Source organism: Felis catus, chromosome E1 (assembly GCF_018350175.1).
Source record: "Felis catus isolate Fca126 chromosome E1, F.catus_Fca126_mat1.0, whole genome shotgun sequence".
Classification (NCBI taxonomy): Eukaryota; Metazoa; Chordata; class Mammalia; order Carnivora; family Felidae; genus Felis; species Felis catus.
In genome coordinates, this window is record NC_058381.1 from 45,691,094 (window position 1) to 45,711,331 (window position 20,238).

General features: G+C 47.2%; 1 protein-coding gene across 16 annotated transcripts in view; it reads right to left on the minus strand.

The window, feature by feature from the left end:
- MARCHF10 (membrane associated ring-CH-type finger 10) overlaps positions 1-20,238 on the minus strand; it is an 83,868-nt gene that overhangs the window by 26,959 nt on the left and 36,671 nt on the right. For 14 of the 16 annotated variants that reach the window (XM_045045240.1, XM_045045241.1, XM_045045242.1 and 11 more), the window contains 2 exons: positions 17,355-17,526; positions 5,817-5,969 (listed from right to left, as the gene is read on the minus strand). In XM_045045240.1, the coding sequence (XP_044901175.1) occupies positions 5,817-5,969; positions 17,355-17,526 (325 nt within the window). The remainder of the gene's footprint in view (positions 1-5,816; positions 5,970-17,354; positions 17,527-20,238) is intronic. The other 2 variants (XM_006940477.4, XM_006940478.5) reach the window with 1 other exon arrangement.

Here is a 20,238-nt window from a genome sequence, read left to right on the forward strand (position 1 = left end):
AGAACAAACTGAGGGTTGATGGGGGGTGGGAAGGAGGGGAGGGTGGGTGATGGGTACTGAGGAGGGCACCTTTTGGGATGAGCACTGGGTGTTGTATGGAAACTAATTTGTCAATAAATTTCATATAAAAAATAAATAAATAAAATAAATATATCTGTGAAAAAAAAAATAAATAAAACGGCTGGAGGTGCAGAAGCAGGACAGTAGAGGTAGCTTCATTTTATGCTTCTGGAGTCTTCTTTGTACACTTTGTGGAGCGCGGGCTGGTTCTGGGGCGACAGGGTGACCCTGAGGATACAGGTCTTTTTTTTGTGGAAGCTTTGGGAAGACTGTCCAGCCCAGGTCAGTCAGGGCCGATTATGGGGAAATCTCTCAAATGCTGGTTTTCATAACAGTGTTTGTGGATAAGGAAAACCAGCACTCCAGGAATGGCTTCTACAAAAACCACCAGTGCCTTTTCATCTGGATTCATTCAACACGCATTTATGACACTCCTGCACCACACACAGCTTTAAAAAATCTTAAGAAAATATAATCTACCTGGGCAGATTGGGAGGAAGGCTCTAGAAGCTGGTGTCCAGTTACCCTGATGACTTGGGTTACATTTAGTGCTTAGTGCAATAAAAATTATAACTCTCGGGGCGCCTGGGTGGCGCAGTCGGTTAAGCGTCCGACTTCAGCCAGGTCACGATCTCGCGGTCCGTGAGTTCGAGCCCCGCGTCAGGCTCTGGGCTGATGGCTCAGAGCCTGGAGCCTGTTTCTGATTCTGTGTCTCCCTCTCTCTCTGCCCCTCCCCCGTTCATGCTCTGTCTCTCTCTGTCCCAAAAATAAATAAACGTTGAAAAAAATTTAAAAAAAAAAAAAAATTATAACTCTCTCATGACATCATTACCTTCTCTTTGTCACTAGCTCCCAGTCGATTTGTAACCTCGAGTAATAATAGAATTCCTCCCCCGCCCCCTGATTCTAAATTATGAAGAGATGTATGGAGAAGAGGAGGCAAAGTGCCCAAATGGGTAGCAATTTCTAGTGGTGAAGTCACTTGGTCAAAACTTGCCTTGGTCAAAACTTGACTAAGCACACCTTACTGCGGGCTTATACTGAACGGGCCAGGCACCATACTAACTTTATTACATACACACATTTTGCCTCAGAATCCTAGGAAATAGGTGCTACAAGGACACCACTTTATGATTGAGGGCACCAAGGCTTAGGTCACAAAACTTACCCAAGGTCACATTTCTAGGAAGTCAGGGTGTGATCATTCAAACTCAAGCCCGCCTGACACTATGGTTTGTGTTCTTAACCCCGATCCTGTGTCCCCCTTAAGAAAATGGCTGGACTTCCAATTTCCTTGTGAAAATGAGTATCCGTTTAATTCATTGTGATGTGCATGTACTGTTCAGGATTTTTTTTTTTTTTTAACCCTCTCAGTGCAGATAGGACACTGAAAGTACTTACTTCTCTGATCCCACTTCTCTTGGTTTCCTCCTGGCATCAGCCTCCTCCCGGCCCCACCCCCCACCTCCCCTGTGCTATCCTGCAGGATCTGGTCCTTATCATTTACTTTCCAGAGCCGTTCGCCCCCTAGAGTGGACGGGACTCCACGGGGTTGGAAAGGCCTGTGTGGTAATAGCTCAGGCAAGTGAAATGCAAATCCGCAGAGCCTCCGTCCCAGCCAAGGGCCAAGTCAATACCGACTCACTTTAATTGAGGGCCTCCTGGGAGCACCAGCTTCTAACGTCCTAATACTCTCTAAGCCTCTTTTATTGTTAACTGCATGGGACACTCAGCGACGCAGTGTGAATTTTTACTCATCAGCTCTTCCAGAAATCAGTTAAGCTCTCCCAATCAGGCCCCTCACGGGTTTTATAAACCCCAATAAGAGATATATCAGCGATTCCAGGAAGCTCTGAGCATCTGGCTGTATGTGTATTAGGAGTAGAGCTGGTATGCCCACTCAGATCCCGTTTGGGGGGACAAATTCTTCTAAGTGACCAACTGAATTCTCTTGATTTTTTTTTTTGAGAAAAAAAAAAAAGTGATACAGAAGATTCAGAAATGCAGGCTCCGGTCGATTGCTTTTCATTTTGAATCCGATGAAGCACCGTGGAGATTAGCTAACAAGTTGCTGGAACCTGAATCTTCTGGTCTGTCCCTGAACACACAGCTGTCCCTCTGCCCTGAGCCAATTCAGTCTGGGCTTCAGGAGACACCTGAGCAAAATGATCGGCCAGGACAACTTTTGCAAATCAGACCTGGACACTCAACAGGAACCACAAGCTTATTTCAAGGAAGCCAGAGAGCTGTCGCCCAGCAACACTGGCTTCTGAATGCTGCAAGGCAGCTCCTGTGTATCCCAAAACACCCCAGGGAATGCGTCTTCACTCTCCTTGTCACCACCACTGCCTTCCTCTTTAAAGGTTCAATCAGCGTTTCCTTGGTGTGTTTCCCCTAAAGGTGGCAGACTGTGCCATTCTATATTTCCACTATTTTAACCCTATTTCTTGCGTCTATCAGATAGGGAGCAGACTTCATAGTGCGCGGGCTGGGAATAAACACCCCCTTTGGTATGCCAGGATGCGCTATTCATAGACCAGGCCCTACAGATTCTGCCGAACGCCTCTTGGGCCCTGTGTGGACTCCAGCTCAGAAGGGAGGGGCTTCCATTTCCAGAAGTTCAACCAGGTGCCACTGAATGTTCCAGGTGCAACAAGATGAAACCAGAAAAAGCATCCATCCTCTCTGTCTTTGGTCTAGATTTCTTCATGTGCTTGACCAACCAGTCCTAATGTAGGAACCATATACTTTTTACCTGTTTTCCTCTGATTATACAAGTAGTTGATGTTCATTTGGAGAAAATTTGGAACTTTCAGAAGAGGATGAAGAAGAAATAAAAATCCCCATAATCTAAGACTCAGACTGCCCTTGTTCCTGTTCTGGAATTCAGGGGTGGGTTGCAAACCCAAGACCCCTGGGCCATTTTCAGCCTGCAATAGTGGTTTGGCTCGGCCTCTGAACACTGAGTTAACTGCCTTTAGGTGGAGCCTGTACTTTCTGGTTTACCTCAGTCCCCACAGCCTCGGTTATGTGTTTCTCCTGCCGTTTCCATGGGTTCCCTGAAGTCATTTGAATTTATAAGTCAGCGCTCTTACCTAGAAATACTTTTTTTCAAAAAAGTCAATACTGGAATATTCGGGTACATAAAACTTTATGTCCTGCTTTCTTTCCCTAATTTTTTTAGTGTGAGCATTATCTCCTGCCAGAAGTTCAATTATTCTTCAAGAGCATGATATTAAGGACAGGTTAAGATATACAGGGGCGCCTGGGTGGCTCAGTCGGTTAAGCGTCCGACTTCGGCTCAGGTCATGATCTCACAGTCTGTGAGTTTGAGCCCCGCATCGGGCTCTGTGCTGACAGGTCAGCCTGGAGCCTGCTTCCGATTCTGTGTCTCCCTCTCTCTCTGCCCCTCCCCTGCTCATGCTCTGTCTCTCTCTGTCTCAAAAATAAATAAAAACATTAAAAAAAAAAGATACATTATATAAATGTATCATAATTTGTTTCACTCTTCTCCTATTCTTGGGTATATAAGTGGTTTCATGGTTTTTGCTATTACAGATTACACCATGATAAATGTCCTTGCTCGTACGTCTTTGACTACGTGTCTTCTTAGAACAGATTCGCGGGCATGGGATTGCTAGGTCAAAAGGTATGACCCTTCTAAAGACTTTTCACACATGTTGCCAAATTCCAGTTTGTAACCAAATTACCCTACAGGTACGAAATGAAAGCATCTCTCATAGCTGTGTCACCAGCAGCTCCTGCCAAGGGCTTGGCATGACATTGACACAACAGTGCGCAGGAAATGTTATTCGTTTCACTATCAGTATTGGGTATTATTGTTACCCAGTATTGGGTAACAATATTGTTATCAGTATTGGGTGTTATTGTTAAAACCTTAGCCAATTTCATGGGCCAAATCGATCTTGTGCAAATTTACATTTATTACTTAGTGAGGTTCAACTTGTTGTTTTCTTCCACATGTCTATTAGCTGCCTGCATTTCTTCTGTGAAATTGTCTGCTACGCCTCTTCCCATTTTCCTATCAGGTACTCGTGGGTTTTCTTATTGATTTGTAAGAGCTTTCTATATATTACCTCTCTGTCACATTGGCTTCGAATTTCTCACGGATGCGATTCAAACATCTGGCTCCTACTCCAATTTATACAAACCACTTGAGAATGTGAGAGAAAGAATGAAGGAGAGACTAGTGAGGAAAAAAATTGGGGGAAGACAAGGAGGCCTTATCCTTATATAATAGAAAGCTGAATATATACTAGAAAATTGGGATAAATTCTCAGTGAATCTCAGGATAACAGAAGATGTCTTCCAGGTATAGGTGGAGGATTGTATGAGCCTCATGGGATGTTTCATGCACGGGGAACCTGACCTTTCATATAATATTCAAGGGTTTACTAGGACCATTGGCGCGGTACAGGAGAGAAACTAACAGTAATTTGGAGCCTACTATAGCTAGGTGCTGGTCGGTGTATTACTTCCTTTAGTTATTACAGCAATACAGTGAGGTAGATTATATTATCTTTTATTTTTTTAAGTTTCTTTATTTTTATTATTTTTGAGAGAGTGTGAGCTAGCAGGGGAGGGGTGGAGAGAGGAGAATTCTGAGCAGGCTCTGAGCTGCCAGAACACGGAGCCCAACGCTGTGAGATCCCATGAACTGTGAGGTCATGACCTGAGCCAAAGTCAAGAGTCGGACACCTAACCTACTGAGCCACCCAGATGCCCCTCGTTAGCATCATTTTAGGACAAGGGAACTGTAACCCAGAGGGGCTACTTGACCATCCCAGGCTCCAAGGCAGGGAGGAAGAAGACCTAAAATTAGAAGGGAGGTCTGCCCTTCTCAATAGGAGGTGTTACATCACTGGGGGCCTGTGACATATGGTTGTTGCAGGTTCACATATGCTCTAATTGCCCCTAATTCCAAGCCATCCAAACCACTACCCTGTTTGATATTTATAGGTGTCCACTGAAGTATATACCACATTTTAAAATAAAGCCTACTGTGTTCATCGGGTGGTGAGGAAGTGTGATGCTCAGTGGTTTCTCCAAGGGGAAGACTAGGTCCCTGGCGAGGCTAGCTGTCCAGTGTCACTTTCTTTGAGTCCCATGGAGACTCTTCGGGTCCTATTCCTTCTGCCATCACAGGGGAGGGTGGTGTGGTCAGTGGAGCAACATGGCCTGGGCCTTTGGATGAATGCTCAGGACGGAAAGAGGACGTATCCACCAGACCAGGGTTTTGAAGGAAAGTGTATATTTGCTTTGATGTTATTTCTTACACACTGAGATCTCAACGCTCTGGATGGTGAGGCGAGAAGATCCCTGCGGGAGGTAAGCAGTCTGCCACCCACAGACCCCCCTCCCCGCCTCTTGGGCCAGGTGAGACAGCCCCAGAACTGCAGACTGCTTTTCCACCCCTTGTCCCCCACCACCCAGATGCCCTCTCCAGAAGCCGAATGGCTGGCCCCCACTCAAAACCATGCACAGTCATGCTTATGGAATAAACGGGAGAAAAAAATAAAAACAAACTCCCCTGCCCTACCTTTTCCGGCCAGCCTCTCTCCGAGAAGGAAACTAGATCCAATAGTTTGCTTTCAAATCCTTTTAAGCATTTCATTTTAAGGTACGCTGTCCTCCACATAAAAGCCCAAGTGTCTGAAAACCATATGGAATTCGCCAGGTAACCACACAAGTCCGTCCTCTCTGAGGACCAAGACGCATGGGTCCCAGGTCCTTACCTGGTCCCCTGAGGGCCGGCGACTTCACTGGCAGCTGCGATTTCTGTCTGCTCCTGTCCCCTGGCACTCTGGGGCTCTGCGTTTCTGGGCTGACTGTCAGTCTCCCCAGGTTTGGCCTCCTCTTCCTTGATAAAATTTGTGGTGCCTGGGCTGCTGAAAGGTGTAAAATCTTTTCAATAATTTTTACAGGGAAACAGCTTCTGCATAAAGAATGCTCCAAAGGCCCAGCAACGGGGAAGGCAGGTAAGGGACTGGGGCCCAGGTGGTCAGAGAAGAGCTGGATTTGAAACCTGGTTCTGTGACCTTGTAGCTGTGTGAAATTGGGCAGATCACATCACCCCTTGCAGCCTCAGTTTCCTCCCCTATCAAATGGAAAATCATAATACCTACTTCGCAAGGTTGTTATCACTCACCGTTAAGGAGCACCTGTGACACCTGCAAGCAGGGTCTATAAGGGGTGTGCCCTTCTGCTAAGATGCTTCTAGCTTCCTGTTTATAGATGTTGGGATGGGCATGCTGGGAACCCTGTCGAGAGCCCTGTGCCGTTGGGACGTGCAAAGGCCCTCTCTCCAGCTGCTCTTCCAAGGTTGAATCACAGCCTATTTTGTACCCTCAGGTTGTTTATTAGCAGCTAAGATGGCCTTCCAGAAAAGTCCCAAGCGTCTGGAATACCAGGTATACCTATTTGCTTGGCTATGTGCTGGGAGGATAAACTCACGGGAAAGACAGTAGTGGGAATGCTAACGTGGAATGAGTTCCCGATGAATTTTTTTTTTTTTTTTTTTTTTTGGAAATTCACATTTTGAACTAGGTTGCTAATTGGTTTGAATAATCTCAAATGTCTTCTGCACATGTAGGAAGCGCCGGTGCCCGCAGAGTTTGGGGCAAGCGTTTCAGTATTTTCCATGCCTCTCTGCAAGTTCTTGAGTTTACAAGGCAGTTGAATTGTGAATATCTGAACTAGATCTTTCCAGGGGAATTTGCCTGGCTCATCCCCTCTTGGACAGTTCAGAAGTTTCACAAATAACCGTAGCCAGCAGGCAACACGGGTAAAGCTGGGAAGGTCCTTGAGTTGTGTGCGAGAGAGCAGCCGTTCTTGGCCTGTGGAGACAACTGGATTTATGTTCCAGAGAGTAAGTTGTGGTTTTTGTCCAGATTCAGGAAATGAATGAAAGTTCTTCCTGGCAGCTCACGAAGCCGAGTTTAATGCGATTAGGTACGGCCCGCTTCTCCTGATGGGCCCCAGGAGGGGAAGGCACTCAGTTCTGTGTCCCCGAGACAGAGGGGACCATGTTCTACTGGGGATGTGCGGAAAGAGGGGCGCGGCCGGTGGTGGTGGCGGCTCACGTAGGGTGAGCTGGTGGGGCCTGGAGGGGTTGCGGGTGTGCCCGCAAAGGAGAGGAGGGAGCTCTCCAGAAGATGAGGACATATTCTTCAGAGGGTGCGGGGTGGTGATGAGACACAATTTCACCAACCTGGAGGAGAGTGAGAGGGGATTTACGCTCTGGGAGCCAGGACGGAGGGGGGAGCGAGGCGCTTTCTCGGCACCCAGATTGCTTTCCTGCAACCCCCGGGTTTCTCCCTGGTCATCTAGGACCTCATCCCTCCAGCTCTCGGCAGTCAAAGACTGCCTCCTACCTCTCCCCTGACGGCCAGGGCGGGAAGCAATGGGATTCCTACTGAAGAAGCGGCAGCTGGAGGGCCGAGGGAGGGGCAGTCTTGGGATTCAGGCCCCAAGGTCCTGGTCACAAGGACTGCACGTTGATTCCTAGCGGGAATCCCGTTAGAATCTTTGCATTTCCTTCAGAGCCCAGGGCAGCAGAACCTCACACTGCCCACTGCCCCATGCCCTCGCCCCCCTCCACACCCTCCCAGGGTGCAGGGGTGGGGTCCTCCTCCCCAGGGGCCTTTCTGCCCCAGCCTGCCCCAGCCGGCAGGTCCTTTGAGGCCTATTTCCACTTTTATGCCCACCCACATGCTTTTATGCTCCGACTCTGCTTTGGCCAGAACTTTCAGGATTCCTAGGACCTTTAGCATTGAAATAGTCTAACGTCGCCCGAGGTATACATCTTTTCTCTCCTTAAGGATGAGGACCCTGTCTTAGCCCGCGTGTGGCCTGGTCTCCTTCAGGACAAAGAGTAATTGCTTAGTGTGATGTGCGAAGGTGCGTTCGGCTACCCGGCTACCACGGGGGAGTCCAAAAGTAGAACAAACTTTTTCTGGGGCTAACCATCCAAGATGACTTAAGGTGATTTTGTCTTGTTCCAAAAAAAGCGCGCTTTCTTCGAAGCATCAGCTCTTTTAAATGATTTCCAGAAATGAGCCTGTCTGTCTCTAACCGAGGGTTTCAGCAGACTAGAGTAATAAAGCTGAGAACCCGGAGATGGTTTTACGAGGTCTGGCAAGCGAAGCTGGCAGGGTGGGCAGGAGCCCCTGACTTTGGGCAGGTCGGACCTCAGGCTTGGCATCTCTGCAACGGGAATATTCCTATCTTGCCGAGTTACTGCGACGTTTCGCCATAATGTACGTAAATGGCCTCAGAGTCCGGTGCTTCTGGGCCGCTCTCAGTGGCTGTTGCAGCATGTGCCACAAACAGTTTACTGCTCCTACTGCTAATTGGGGATCTGAAGTCGCTCCCCGGAGAGAATTGCACTGGCCCCGAACGTGTTCTGCAGGTTTCATCCCTTGAGAATAACCTACTCGATAACCTTCATTTCTGTGCTGTTCTTGCCGAGCCGTCCTCCCTCAATCCTTTATAAAATCCAAAAGGCAAATAGCAACTCCCTATTATAATCTGTTCGACAAATACCCGTGTGCCTTTGCTATGTAATAATTTGAGGGTTCGCAAAGATGAGTAAGACAGTTTGGTCATGACCTTAAAGACTGTAATCCAATTTGGTGGTACTGCTGACTTCTTCCTTGTGATTACCCTTTCAGAGTCTGTGGAAGGCAAACTCTTACAAAATATCCCTTTTCACCACCTGCCGTTGCAGGCACAGATGAGGTGACCTGGGCCGCACAGCTTCTATGCACCCTGTTTCCGGGTCCTACTCACCTTCCCCGTACCCAAATCAAACCAAACTTCAGACCTCTGGGGCCTTTCTAGCATGGTCCTCCCCGTGGCACGGTACAGACCTTAACCTACAGAGAGACCCAAGTTAGAGTCACACTGGAAGAGGAAATAGAGCTTCCTCTTCAGGTTGGAGGACAGACCCGTTGCCTTGGAGAGAAGGCATTTGTGCTCAGCAGTCCCATTGCTGCCACTCAACACCCTGAAGTTTGTTAGCGAATTTGGGGAAGACTGGTTTGCTTTGCACTGGACCCTCTTCTAGTGTCTGAGCGAGGCGATGCCTCCAGGGACAAAGAAACCAAATGGCTGTTTCGATACAAGGTGCCTGTCCTAGTTCTCTTGACGATGCTGGGATGCTGTAATTGTTGATTGAATAGTTCTTAATTTGACTAGGGGGGGAAAATGTAGTAATCTCCTATTTACCCAAGGCCCTGATGACTGAGAACCAAATCCACTTAACCGTGCATGTTAATTCCATGTGCCTCATCATTGCTCAGTTCTTTACATGCTTGCCAGACACAGACACGGTTCTTGATAGACCAGGTCGAAGAGAGAGAAAAATACAACTCCTAAACCTTTACTCCCTCCCCGTCTTGACAAGGAGGTGCCAAGATTCTGTCTAAGAGATGCCTTCTTAAAAAAATGTCTTGCTTCCTTTACTCTCTCAACATAAATAAATAAACTTAAAAAAAAAAAAAAGTCCTTCTTCCTTTAGATCGTGGGAAGAATTACAGCTTAGTTGCAAGGGCCAGTGTTGCCCTGGAGTAATAGGCAGCTTTCTGTACACTCACAAATAACAGGCCGCGTCGATTTGCCTATTTGGGTGTGCTGGAAATGTGTGCTGTCTCACATACCCAGAGGAGATCTTAATTAAAGCTTAATTATGTACCATAAATATGTTTTATTTTGGAGCCCAGGAGGTGGGATTTTTTGATTTTGGGAAATGTGGTGCCTAATAAGTAGGCAGGAAAGGGAATGTAAACAGTGAGTGAGCCCTTTAATTTGTCCCCTTTCGGCACTGTTCTGCGTGGCTTCTCAGTCCCAGCGTGTGCCTTGGGAAGGGCCTGCCCCCCCCCCCCCCCCCCCCGCGCCGCCCTCTCGGGGCTGCCATCGGACACAGGAGGGCCTGCTCTGTTTCTGGGCGTCATGTTCCAGAGTGTGCCAGCCACGGGAGCGAAGAAATCAGATGAGTCTCGAGAGAGGACGGGATTTTATTGGTCGCTCACGCCTTAGCGCTCCGAGGAGGCCGAGTCAAGTGGCAGCTGTCTGGTCTTCCTGCTCCCCTGCACACCTCACCGCCTGGGTGTTGCTCGTGACCTTGCCCTCCGCCCCCCCACCTCTCCACCTGCCTTCCGGAAGCCCGAAGTCCCCCTCTCCCTGACGCCTCTGTGCTGTGTGCCTGGCCGAGGGCGACTTACCACACGAGGTAAATCTTACTGGGCCTCCTGGGGCCCGGCAGACACAGCACAGGGGTCTCTGCTGGGGTCGGGCAGGACACGGGGAAGTAACACAGGGTGGCCGGGGACTGGGGCACGGGGCCCGGGGACAAGGAAGAGGGGTTGGTGAAGGAGGGAGAGGGGGCAGGAGGGAGCTGGGGGAAGGGGTCCTGGGCCACCGGGGAGGCTGGCGGCAGGAGCGGCAGGAGGAGGCAGCAGGAATTGGTATTGGGCTGCGGGAAGGGGGAGAAAGCGAAGACGGAGCAGTAAGGGGAATATTCAACACAGAACAGGGGGTGCTCGCTGCTGTCACCTGCACAAAAGAAAAAGAGCAATCAGGAAGCAGCACTCACGGTGGGAAAGCCTGTGAATGAATCAGAACACAAAGAGGGTTCTTCGGGCTGGCCTGTCCAGGTGTCAGAGGGGTGGCCGATGGGATCTCAAAGTCACCCGAGAGTTAACTGAGGGACACGGCCTCATCATCACACCCTCTTCCAGCCAATAGTCTCTGGCGTCCCTGACAGACGCCGGAAAGTTCTTCCCCCACTAAGTTCCTGCGTGGCAGCGCGGGGTCCCTTCTCCGCCCCCACGGCCAGTCTAATTAGCTGTGCCCGCAGCAACATACGGTGGCTGGCAGGGTCTCACCTCGGTAAGGCTGTCCCCCTCCAGTCCTCCAGCTGCCCGCAGGAGGAGGCGGCAGTCATGCCCTAATCTGGCCTTTCTGCTGCAGAGGGGAGGTTTGAGAAAAGAGAAAGAAGCAGAGAGATCCTGGTGGGATCACGGAAAGGGGGAGGGACCAAGGAGGGGAAGAAGCAGGTGGACGAGGGAGGTGTCCAAGCGAAGTGAATGATTTGCCCGCTAAACCCACACTTAATCTGCCAACCTTCTGGAGGCGGAGTATGGGCACCTGATGGAGACACGATCCAGAGAGACCCCCTCGTGCATGACAGATCTCTCAGCGCTGCCACTAGCCAGCTGGGTCACCTTGGATCATCTGTTTACCTTCTCAAAAACTATTTCCTCATCCGCAAAATGAGACAGGTGTTTTCTCTAGGCCTTGTTCCCCCACGGGTGGTCCTTTGACCGCCAGCATGGATGTCCCCTGGAAGCTTCTTAGAAATGCAGAATCCTCGCCCCCTGCTCCCAAATCGACCGAATCACAACCTGCAGCTTATTGGAGTCTCCAGGTAGCTCATCAACTTTAATGTTCTAGAATCAAGGCTGTGAGACAGGTGTCCAAACCTCCGTGATGAGAATCACCTGCTGTGCTTGTTAAAGATGTGGTTTTACAGGCGGCCTCAGTGGCGATTCTGACGCTCTGGGTCAGGAACGGGAACCAGGAATGTGTCTTTTCATCAAGTACCTCCCGGGTGACTCTTATCAGAGAAGTTTGGGAAAGGCTGCACCTGCAATCAGTCCCGATTCTAAAATGCCATCCTTGGAAGCATCCAGTTGAAAACCATGATCATTACCTCCAGTATAATTGGGGTGGGGGTGGGTCTCAGCCCTTAGTTACTCCTATCCTGTGCAAGATCTGACACAATTATCTGTTCCTTCGTTTCCCTGCCTCCCTAGGCTTTTGCAGTGGCTGCTACTTCTTGCCTCGTTTCTCTGTGGTTGTCTTCTTCTGCCCTTTCCCCACATCATCCCTGCTTGCTCCATGAGCTCTCACAGGGGAGACCCTCTTCAGCTCCCTTGCTCTCCCTCTAGGCCCTTGGATTCCTGCTGGTGGCCAGGAGCTCTCTGCCCAGCAGCAGACCTGGGTCCTCCGGTGTTTCCTGGCATTTCCTCCCGGCCATCCTGCCTGCCCCTCAAAGACAACACTCACGGAATGGGGCCCATTCTCTTCTTGCTTTCTCAGCCTTGACAAAGGCAACCTCCACAGGCCTAGTTTTCTGGGCCAGAGCTCCAGCTTCTCTTTGGTTCCTCCTTTTTCCTTATCCCCACACCCAGGAGTCACCACCAAGTACTGCCAGGAGTACTTCCTTGAACATCCCTCAAGCCCAGCCCTCTTCCCCATCCCCTCTGCTTTTACTCCAGGACAAGCCCCTCTTATTTCTCTCTGGGTGCAGTGCACGTACAGCTTGTCTGGTCTCTCGGCCTCTGTCAGGCTGCTCTCACTCCCCTTTCAGACCCCTCTCCATGCCACAGCCCACTTGTAAAAGTGCCAGTTGGGTCGCACCACATCTCACTTAGATCCCCTCCCAGGTTGATGCGCCAATGCCTTTCTGCTTGACATTCAAGGCCCTCAGGGACCTGGTCCTTGCCTCCCTATACGGTGTCAGCTTTATACTCTCCTCTTCCTAATTTAATTTGTAGGCTGACCCTAAAGCAGAGCTTCTCAAACTCATCTGTGCACACAAATACCCCAGAGATACTATCAAAGGCAAGTTCTGGTTTGGTCAGTCCGGACTGGGATCTGAGGTTCTGTATTTCTACCAAGCTCTCAGGTGAGGCCTCTGCTCCTGGTCTGGGGACATTTTAAGGCCCAAGGCCCTAGACTACTTGGAGTTCCTCAATTTTTTTACAAGAAAGTTATAACCTGTCTTACATCTCAGACTAACATGGCTTTGGTTGAGCAGCTTATAAGAAGATGCCAGGCCTGGAGCAGCAGGTGGTGGGGGTGGGAGTCGGGATTTCCAAGCAGAGGGAGGACTGGGGACTGACCTTTCCCTACGGCTAGTCTCCCCACAAGGTTTTAATCCTCCCGTCTACCTGGTGAGGTAGGTAACAACTCGACTTTACTGATGAGGAAACAGTTCGGGGAAGTTGTCAGCTCACATTTAGGGCTATAAAGTAGTAGACCAGGATGCTGAGCCATGGCTTCCCGTTCTGGGCCCTGTGACCTCCCTGAGCCCCACGGTCTCGGAAGCATTACCATAAACGACTGAGGATTAGTATTCTCTACGTAGAAAGAGCGTTCACTTATGGTGGTTGTTTTCTAACTTGGGCAGATGGCCTGGAAAGTTGTTGGGACACCAAGGGACCTGCCTGGAAATTCATTAATCTTGGCCTTTCGAGAAAACCTTCCACAGAATTTATTTGCAAGGTAGGTTATGAAGATTTGGGATTTGCGTCCAATTTCTCTTCCAGGCCGCCCTTCAAATAAATATTTCCCGACTCACAAGAGACCACAGTTATGTTAGATGTTTATCTTTTTAAATCTGAGTTCACTGCTTTTTCTTGGTTTTACAAGAATACGTCCTCACGAGAAGCCATTATTAAGCTGAATAGGCTTTGCTACTCCCACAAATGTGAATCTGGTAATGACTAACATTGAACTCAGTAATAAGTGAGGATAATTTCAGAACACTTGGCTTTGTTTAAAAGGGCAAGATTTTGGAAGCAGGCTCTAGGACTCCATCCAGATCCATTTTCCTGGCATAGAACTAGGAGACCATGCCCAAGCTCTAGGTGACAGGAGAGGGCATGCTCTTTTCCCGTGTGCCGGGCACTGAGGCAGAGAGGTCTGCAGGACTCCAGGCGCCAGAACCCCGCAGCACAGTGGCCTTTGGATGCCTCTACGCATCCTGGAAAAGGAAGATGGCTCCTTTACAACTCAGGCTAGCACTGGGCGGGGTCTCGGGTATAGGCAGGAGGCCAGGAGGCCATAGTAGCTCCCTGTGCTTCTCTGTCCCCCAGCGTTTGCGGGGCCTGGAGACCTGCTCAGCTTCTCCCAGATCCATGGAGAATTCTGAAAGAATATGTAGCTCTGCTTCTGTCCCTCCCTGGACCAGAGTTCACCTTGATCGTGAAATAGGATTTCTGAATCCATTGCACATCAGACACAGCTGGGTCTGGACTCGCTGCCTGACTTTTCCATGTCTTTTTGGAGATGAAGCAAATCTCTGGCTTGGTGAATGCTTTCTGATTATTCATTTCTCCCCCTTTTGTGTTCTGCTCTGGAAATTCAGGGTGTAGTAAAAGTGTTTGTACCTGCATTTATATTAGGATTTAAAAAATATAACTCGATTTTTGGTAAAGGGGAAAAAAAGGATTGTGGGGAGTGGGGGCAACATTAAGACGGAGAAAACAAGGTTTTATAATTCATTCCCTACTAAACACAGTTCTTGTGTCCTAGATATCAATATGCTGTAATTTACCAGGTATTTAATTGTAACAGGCACTGTTCTAATGGCTGAGCGTACATTTTATCATTGAAACTTCACAGCAATCCCAGGAGGTGGGATCTGTTTTGACCCCCCACTTTACAGATGAGGAAACTGAGGCACAGAGAAGTCACTTGCCCAAAGCACACAAGAAAATAAGAAATGGTACCCAGATGCTAATCCAAGCATTTTGACTCTAAGGCACTTCCCCGACACTACACGGAGGCGGGGGGGGGGGGGGGTGTAACACGGAGAATTACAAGCCAACTCATTTAGCAGCAGTTTGATGGAATATATGAATTTACTTAATTTAAAATGCGTGAACTCCTTCTAAAAGAGTGTGAAGAACAATGAACATCTGACACCTTCTCAGTTATAAATCTATTGGTAGAGGGCACCATGGGTTCCTCTATTGTAAATAGCCTTCTTGGGGGTTCTAGATGGTAGGTCACATGGATATAAGGAAAAACTTGATTTCAATGGATTATCATTACATAGATTCGCGTGTAAGGCAATCCACATTTCCCAGCTATATTATTTTATTCAGGAAAAGCCTGGTAGACCTCGGTATGGAAGGTTAGTCTATTACACAGGTGTTGCAAAGGGATTTCACTGGCTTGGATGCTTCAATTTGACACAGAATCTCAGTTCTGAAATGGGAGGAGTTTTGGTGACTCACTGTCAACTTTGGCCCACCCCCAAAATGCTTTAGGAAAATATTCCTCTACAGAGGTAAAGAAAAACAGGAACCTGGTGAGCTGGATCAATGTGTCTAGATAATTCAGACCCCCAATCCTCTTTTTCTAGAACCACAGGAGAGTCCTTTGAATTTTCTGAGTTGCTAGCGTCACTCAACTAGACTTTTCCTGAAAAGACTCAGCTTAAATTCTCACCATGTCTCTGGGCTCTCATTTCACTGTGCTAATTAAGGAACTCTGAGGGTGCATCTACACATGCAGAACGAGTGGATCTTAACACGCCAACGCTTTGCTTTTAGCCAACTTCGTGAATCCAGTTTGCTGTACAACTGATCAGGCTTCTGTAGCAACCGGCATTGATCACCAGGACCGCTGTGCTCACTGGACAGCCAGGCCCCAGTCTAGCCCCTTCCTGCGCGGGTCCTGGACATGGTCTGGGGTCATAATAGGACGATAAAGCTGGTACTTTTTAAAAGCTTTTACTCCAAGTAACATCCCTCATTTGATGAAATAGGTAGCCTTCTGCCAACTTGGCTCTCTTGCCTAAACCTTGGTGTTTCCAGGCTAGTAATTCTTCAGACGTGATGTTTTATAAAATGTAAAGTGAATCAATTCTTCCTTTTGTCAGTGTTGTAAGGTCCATCTGGAGTTTGCTCGGTCAGAAAAGCATCTGTATTAATCACACAAACTAAGATCATCTAGTGGGCCTAAACCGTACATTTTAATGATTTTACTTGACAGATGACAAAGTAGCCCAAGCAAATAGCTACCCGGTTTTAGCAAGAAGGTTAGAAATCATATCTAGTGAATGGAATTGCATTATTTAAACTTCAGGGTTTTTTTTTATTAAAAACCTCCCCAATTCAATAAATGACCACATATATTTTGAAGTAATTGGGGAATCATCTTATCTGCCCTATTCCATTCTTAAACAGCTGAATTGAAAACATGCTTCCTACTGGGGCGCCTGGGTGGCTCAGTGGGTTAAACGTCTGACTGTGGCCTGGGTCATGATCTCATGGTGTGTGAGTTTGAGCCCCCTCGTAGGGCTCTGTGCTGATAGCTCAGAGCCTGGAGCCTTCTTAGGATTCTGTGTCTCCCTCTCTCTCTGCCCTTTTTCCATGTGCCCTCTTTGTCACTCAAATATAAATATTAAAAAAATTTTTAAACACACTTCCTACTAAAAGTCTTAAAAATGAGAAATTGTTAACTATTAATGATACTTTCCCCTAATTAAATAAGGAAAAAGTGTTGGGGCTTTGCTTGGAAGGACATCATTTCAGATTTTTTTTTTTTTTTTTTTACCTCATTAAAGCAACAAAATGTGGGTGGTTAATCTGAGGGAAAGCTGCCATTTTCTAAAAATGCATTAAGACTTAACTGGACGGGTGGTTGCATGACAAGAGCTATTTAGGATTAGAGAGTAGTTGTGATTTGTATTTAAATGAATTGCACGCTATTTACAAATTCTTCGGCAGTTAATTTGGATCCTTTCCATTCTACTGCAAGCAGAAGGCAGACCTTTCTGCCTAGTTACCCCAACTTCGAAGTCAGTTCCTGGAGGAATCAAGTTTGTCCTCCATATGTTGGCTTTGATGGGGATGAGCCCGAGGGACTCTACGCTTTCACTTGAATTTATCCTCTTTCTGGATACTATTAAATCATTCCTGCCTCAAGCGGAGGACTGCTCTCTGCTTCAAAGGCAGCTAAAGAGTGAATTATTTACCAAATTGCACAAAAGGGAGGACGTATCAAGCCCCTTTTCTCCCAGAGAGGACAACCCCAGTATTGGAGGACTTTATTACTCTCTCTTTCTTGGCTATAAATTATGCCATTCAGATGCTTTTGAAAGCTTCTCTTCATGCTCTCGCTTGAGTCATAAAATTTGATACCTGGGGCCAAATGCCTTCCCCCATCCCCCCCCCCCCCAGAAGGGTAAGGAAGACGAAAAGGCACCAATTCTAGGAAAGTGTCACACAAAGCCAATGACTGGGCAGCAAATTTGGGCAGTGGGAACAGTTGTTCTGCATAAGTCACACCTTCTTGACTTGCTCTTGTACTCTAGAATGAATTTTACCACTTGTGTAAGATCACCGGACCCTCCAAAACCTGAATTCGCCACTCAGAGGGCCCTCGGTGTAACTGGTACCACCAGTCTGAGTGTTGGCATTACCTGTAGTGTTGGGATTTCAGAGTTTGTGAATTTCCACACATCAGTCACTCACCTGAAGAGGGTTTGCTGGGGCCCACCTTCTCCGGTTTCCGTGGGGTCATGGTACTTTTATGTTTCTGTTTGACTGATGTTTGGTCAATTGCCGGAAGTCTGGAATCACCCTTGACCGCAGAACTCTTGGTGGAAAGTCTTGGTTCGGCTACAGAATCCTCCTCACCAGAACTCTACCAGAAATGAAAGGTGTCTGAGTATTAATGGGCAAATAGGTCATCTCTGCTGGGCAGAGAGGGAAAAAGAGACTAGCTGACTGCAGGGATCCCTCCAACACTAACACTGGAATATCCCGCCATGCTTAATATGCCCTTTTACCAGTGAGGTTTTGATGGACTGTATCAATTTAGAAGAATCAATTAGAAATAATAGCAAAGCTAATGAGACTATTTTGCAGAACACCATAAAAAGGAGACACTTCTACGAGTCTATCTTGTAGAACGTTATGAAAAGAATACATTTCTGACCCTTAAGTAATTTGATGACCAACAAACAGCTCATGTTATGAAAGCTATGTATGAAAGCAAAAGAAACAATCAATGCCCTTAAACTTCTTGCTTTTGTTATCTGAACTGCTTTGGGGGTGGGTGAGGAAAGATGTTCCTAATGGTAATCATATACTTGACAATGAAAAGGAAATTTAGATAGTGTGTTGGGATTGAAAAAATTAGACCTCCGTTTACCGTTCTGAATTACTGGGTGCAACGTGAGACAGACTAATCTTTTTAAGAGTCTCCTAGTTGTCCGTCTTCTATAAAGAAGTCAGTATAAATCTATGCACAGCCAAATCATGATTCCTGCAGCGTCAGAGTGTCTCAGCGCAGCCTTGCCAACACAACAAAAATTATCCAGGCATTCGATAGTTTTCTACTTTGCCGCCACTACGCTCACCAAAAGAATAATGAAAGCAACGTAACCGGCTATGGGAAATCTGGTCACAGTGGGTGAGTTAAGTCCTACCTCATGGTTTTAGGTCCTGGTGTTATGATTTGTGATACACTCTGCAACAAACTAAACTGCAAGGTCTCCGCCCCTCCCTCCCCAGGGGGAGGGTCACTCAGTTCTTCTACAGGCACATTAGTCCAGTCTTGGGAAAGTCCTCTCAGGATGCATGGTCTTCTGCAGACAGAGTGCTACACTAATGCCCCCCTCTTCCCCAAACGTGGCGATTTGTATTGATCTTGCTCATCGTTCCCGCTGACAATTGTGGCATTTTCATTTCAAGGGCTCCTGACTCAGGAAAATACCCTGAGTAGCTTCGAATTATTGGGTGCAACAGAAGACAAACTAAATTCTAAAAAAAATTCCCCTGCTTGTCAGTCTTCTTCAAAGATGTCTGTATAAATCTACAGGTGGACAGATCATTATCCTCTAAGGTTATAAATTGTTGTTTTGTAATTTAGAGTCTGGAGACAGCCTTCAAACAAATAATTATTGTTTCTCCCTGTGTTTTCAGAAAACAAATCAGATAAAGAGACAGGAAAAAGAAGGGACTTAATGAACTGGTTGTTCTCTATTTTCCTTTTCGATTCTGGAATTTAATAGAAATCCTTGAAAATGATTCTGAAATGTCAAAGGTGAAGCATTCGGTCATTTTTAAAACAGTTTATTTATTTAGTTTTGAGAGGAAGAGTGTGAGCAGGGAGGTGGCAGGGAGAGAGGGAGAGAGAAAATCCCAAGCAGGCTCTGCACTGTCAATGCAGAGCTCAACATGGAGCTTGAACTCACGAACCGTGAGATCATGACCTGAGCCAAAATCAAGAGTCAGACACTTAACTGACTGAGCTACCCAGGCACCCTATGAAGCATTACGTCATTTCTGAACATGAGACAGGTTCTCTGTTTTCAGAGTAGGAAATGTGGGCAAATTTTAATTATGATGCCCAAGACTGTCCTAGGCAAGGAGAACGTCAGTGAACATGGGATGGAATTTTTTCCACAAACTGCCCAACAAATACCTCATGTGAGTGAATGGACAATAGAAAGGGTCTATTCTTCAGCCCTTTATTTCTAGCCAATGCAAAGGCAGGAAAAAGATACTCTGGGTTACGACTACCAATATCCATGGTTACAGTATCAGGAGCAATATTAGCGTCCACCGTTACTGGTGGGTCTGTCACCCTCAGCCAGGGCTGGATTCTTTGCTTGTCCCGGCAGTGGTGAATTGGGAGGAGTTGGTTACAAGACTTTTGATTGGGTGGGTGTTAAGCCATATTTTATCCTTCCTTCACCCACTCATTATACTTCAAGCCTTTAATAGCACCAAAGGTGAACGAAAGTTTGGTCCACGAGACAGTGCCTATTACATAGGGAATAGTGTACCTGTGCTCTGAATACATCCTTTTCCGGTTCCTAGTTCCATCAGCTTTACTTGCTTCCAGTTGCTAATCATTCTTAAGAGTCTAGAAATTGCCACTGGAAGGGGGTGTTTTGTCAGTGGGAAACTAAAGTCGCAATGGCAGAAATAATAATAGTTATGATGAACGTGCTTGCTTCACTAATCGTAAGCAAATCATTTCAACTTTTTTTGTGCCTTTATTCACGTCTTCTTGCGTTCTCTGCCATTCTCTCTCCTCTCTTATGAAAATGCATAATATTAATCAGGGAGGATGATCCTTGGTGTGACAAGTGTAGTAACTCATTCTGGCACCAAAGTGTAGTATTTAAGACTTCCTGGGAGGGGGTTCTGGGTTTCCCAGGGTTATTGTGCGACATAGTGTTATTTTGGTTCATCTCTCTGCATCTCAGAGTTTTCCATCCATGAACCATACTGTCTACCTTGTGGTGGTTCTGCGAGGATTAAATGAGTTAGGACATGCTCGTAGCACTTAGAACAATATCAGGCATGCAGTAAATGCCATGTGAGTGTTGGCTTTTGTAATTTC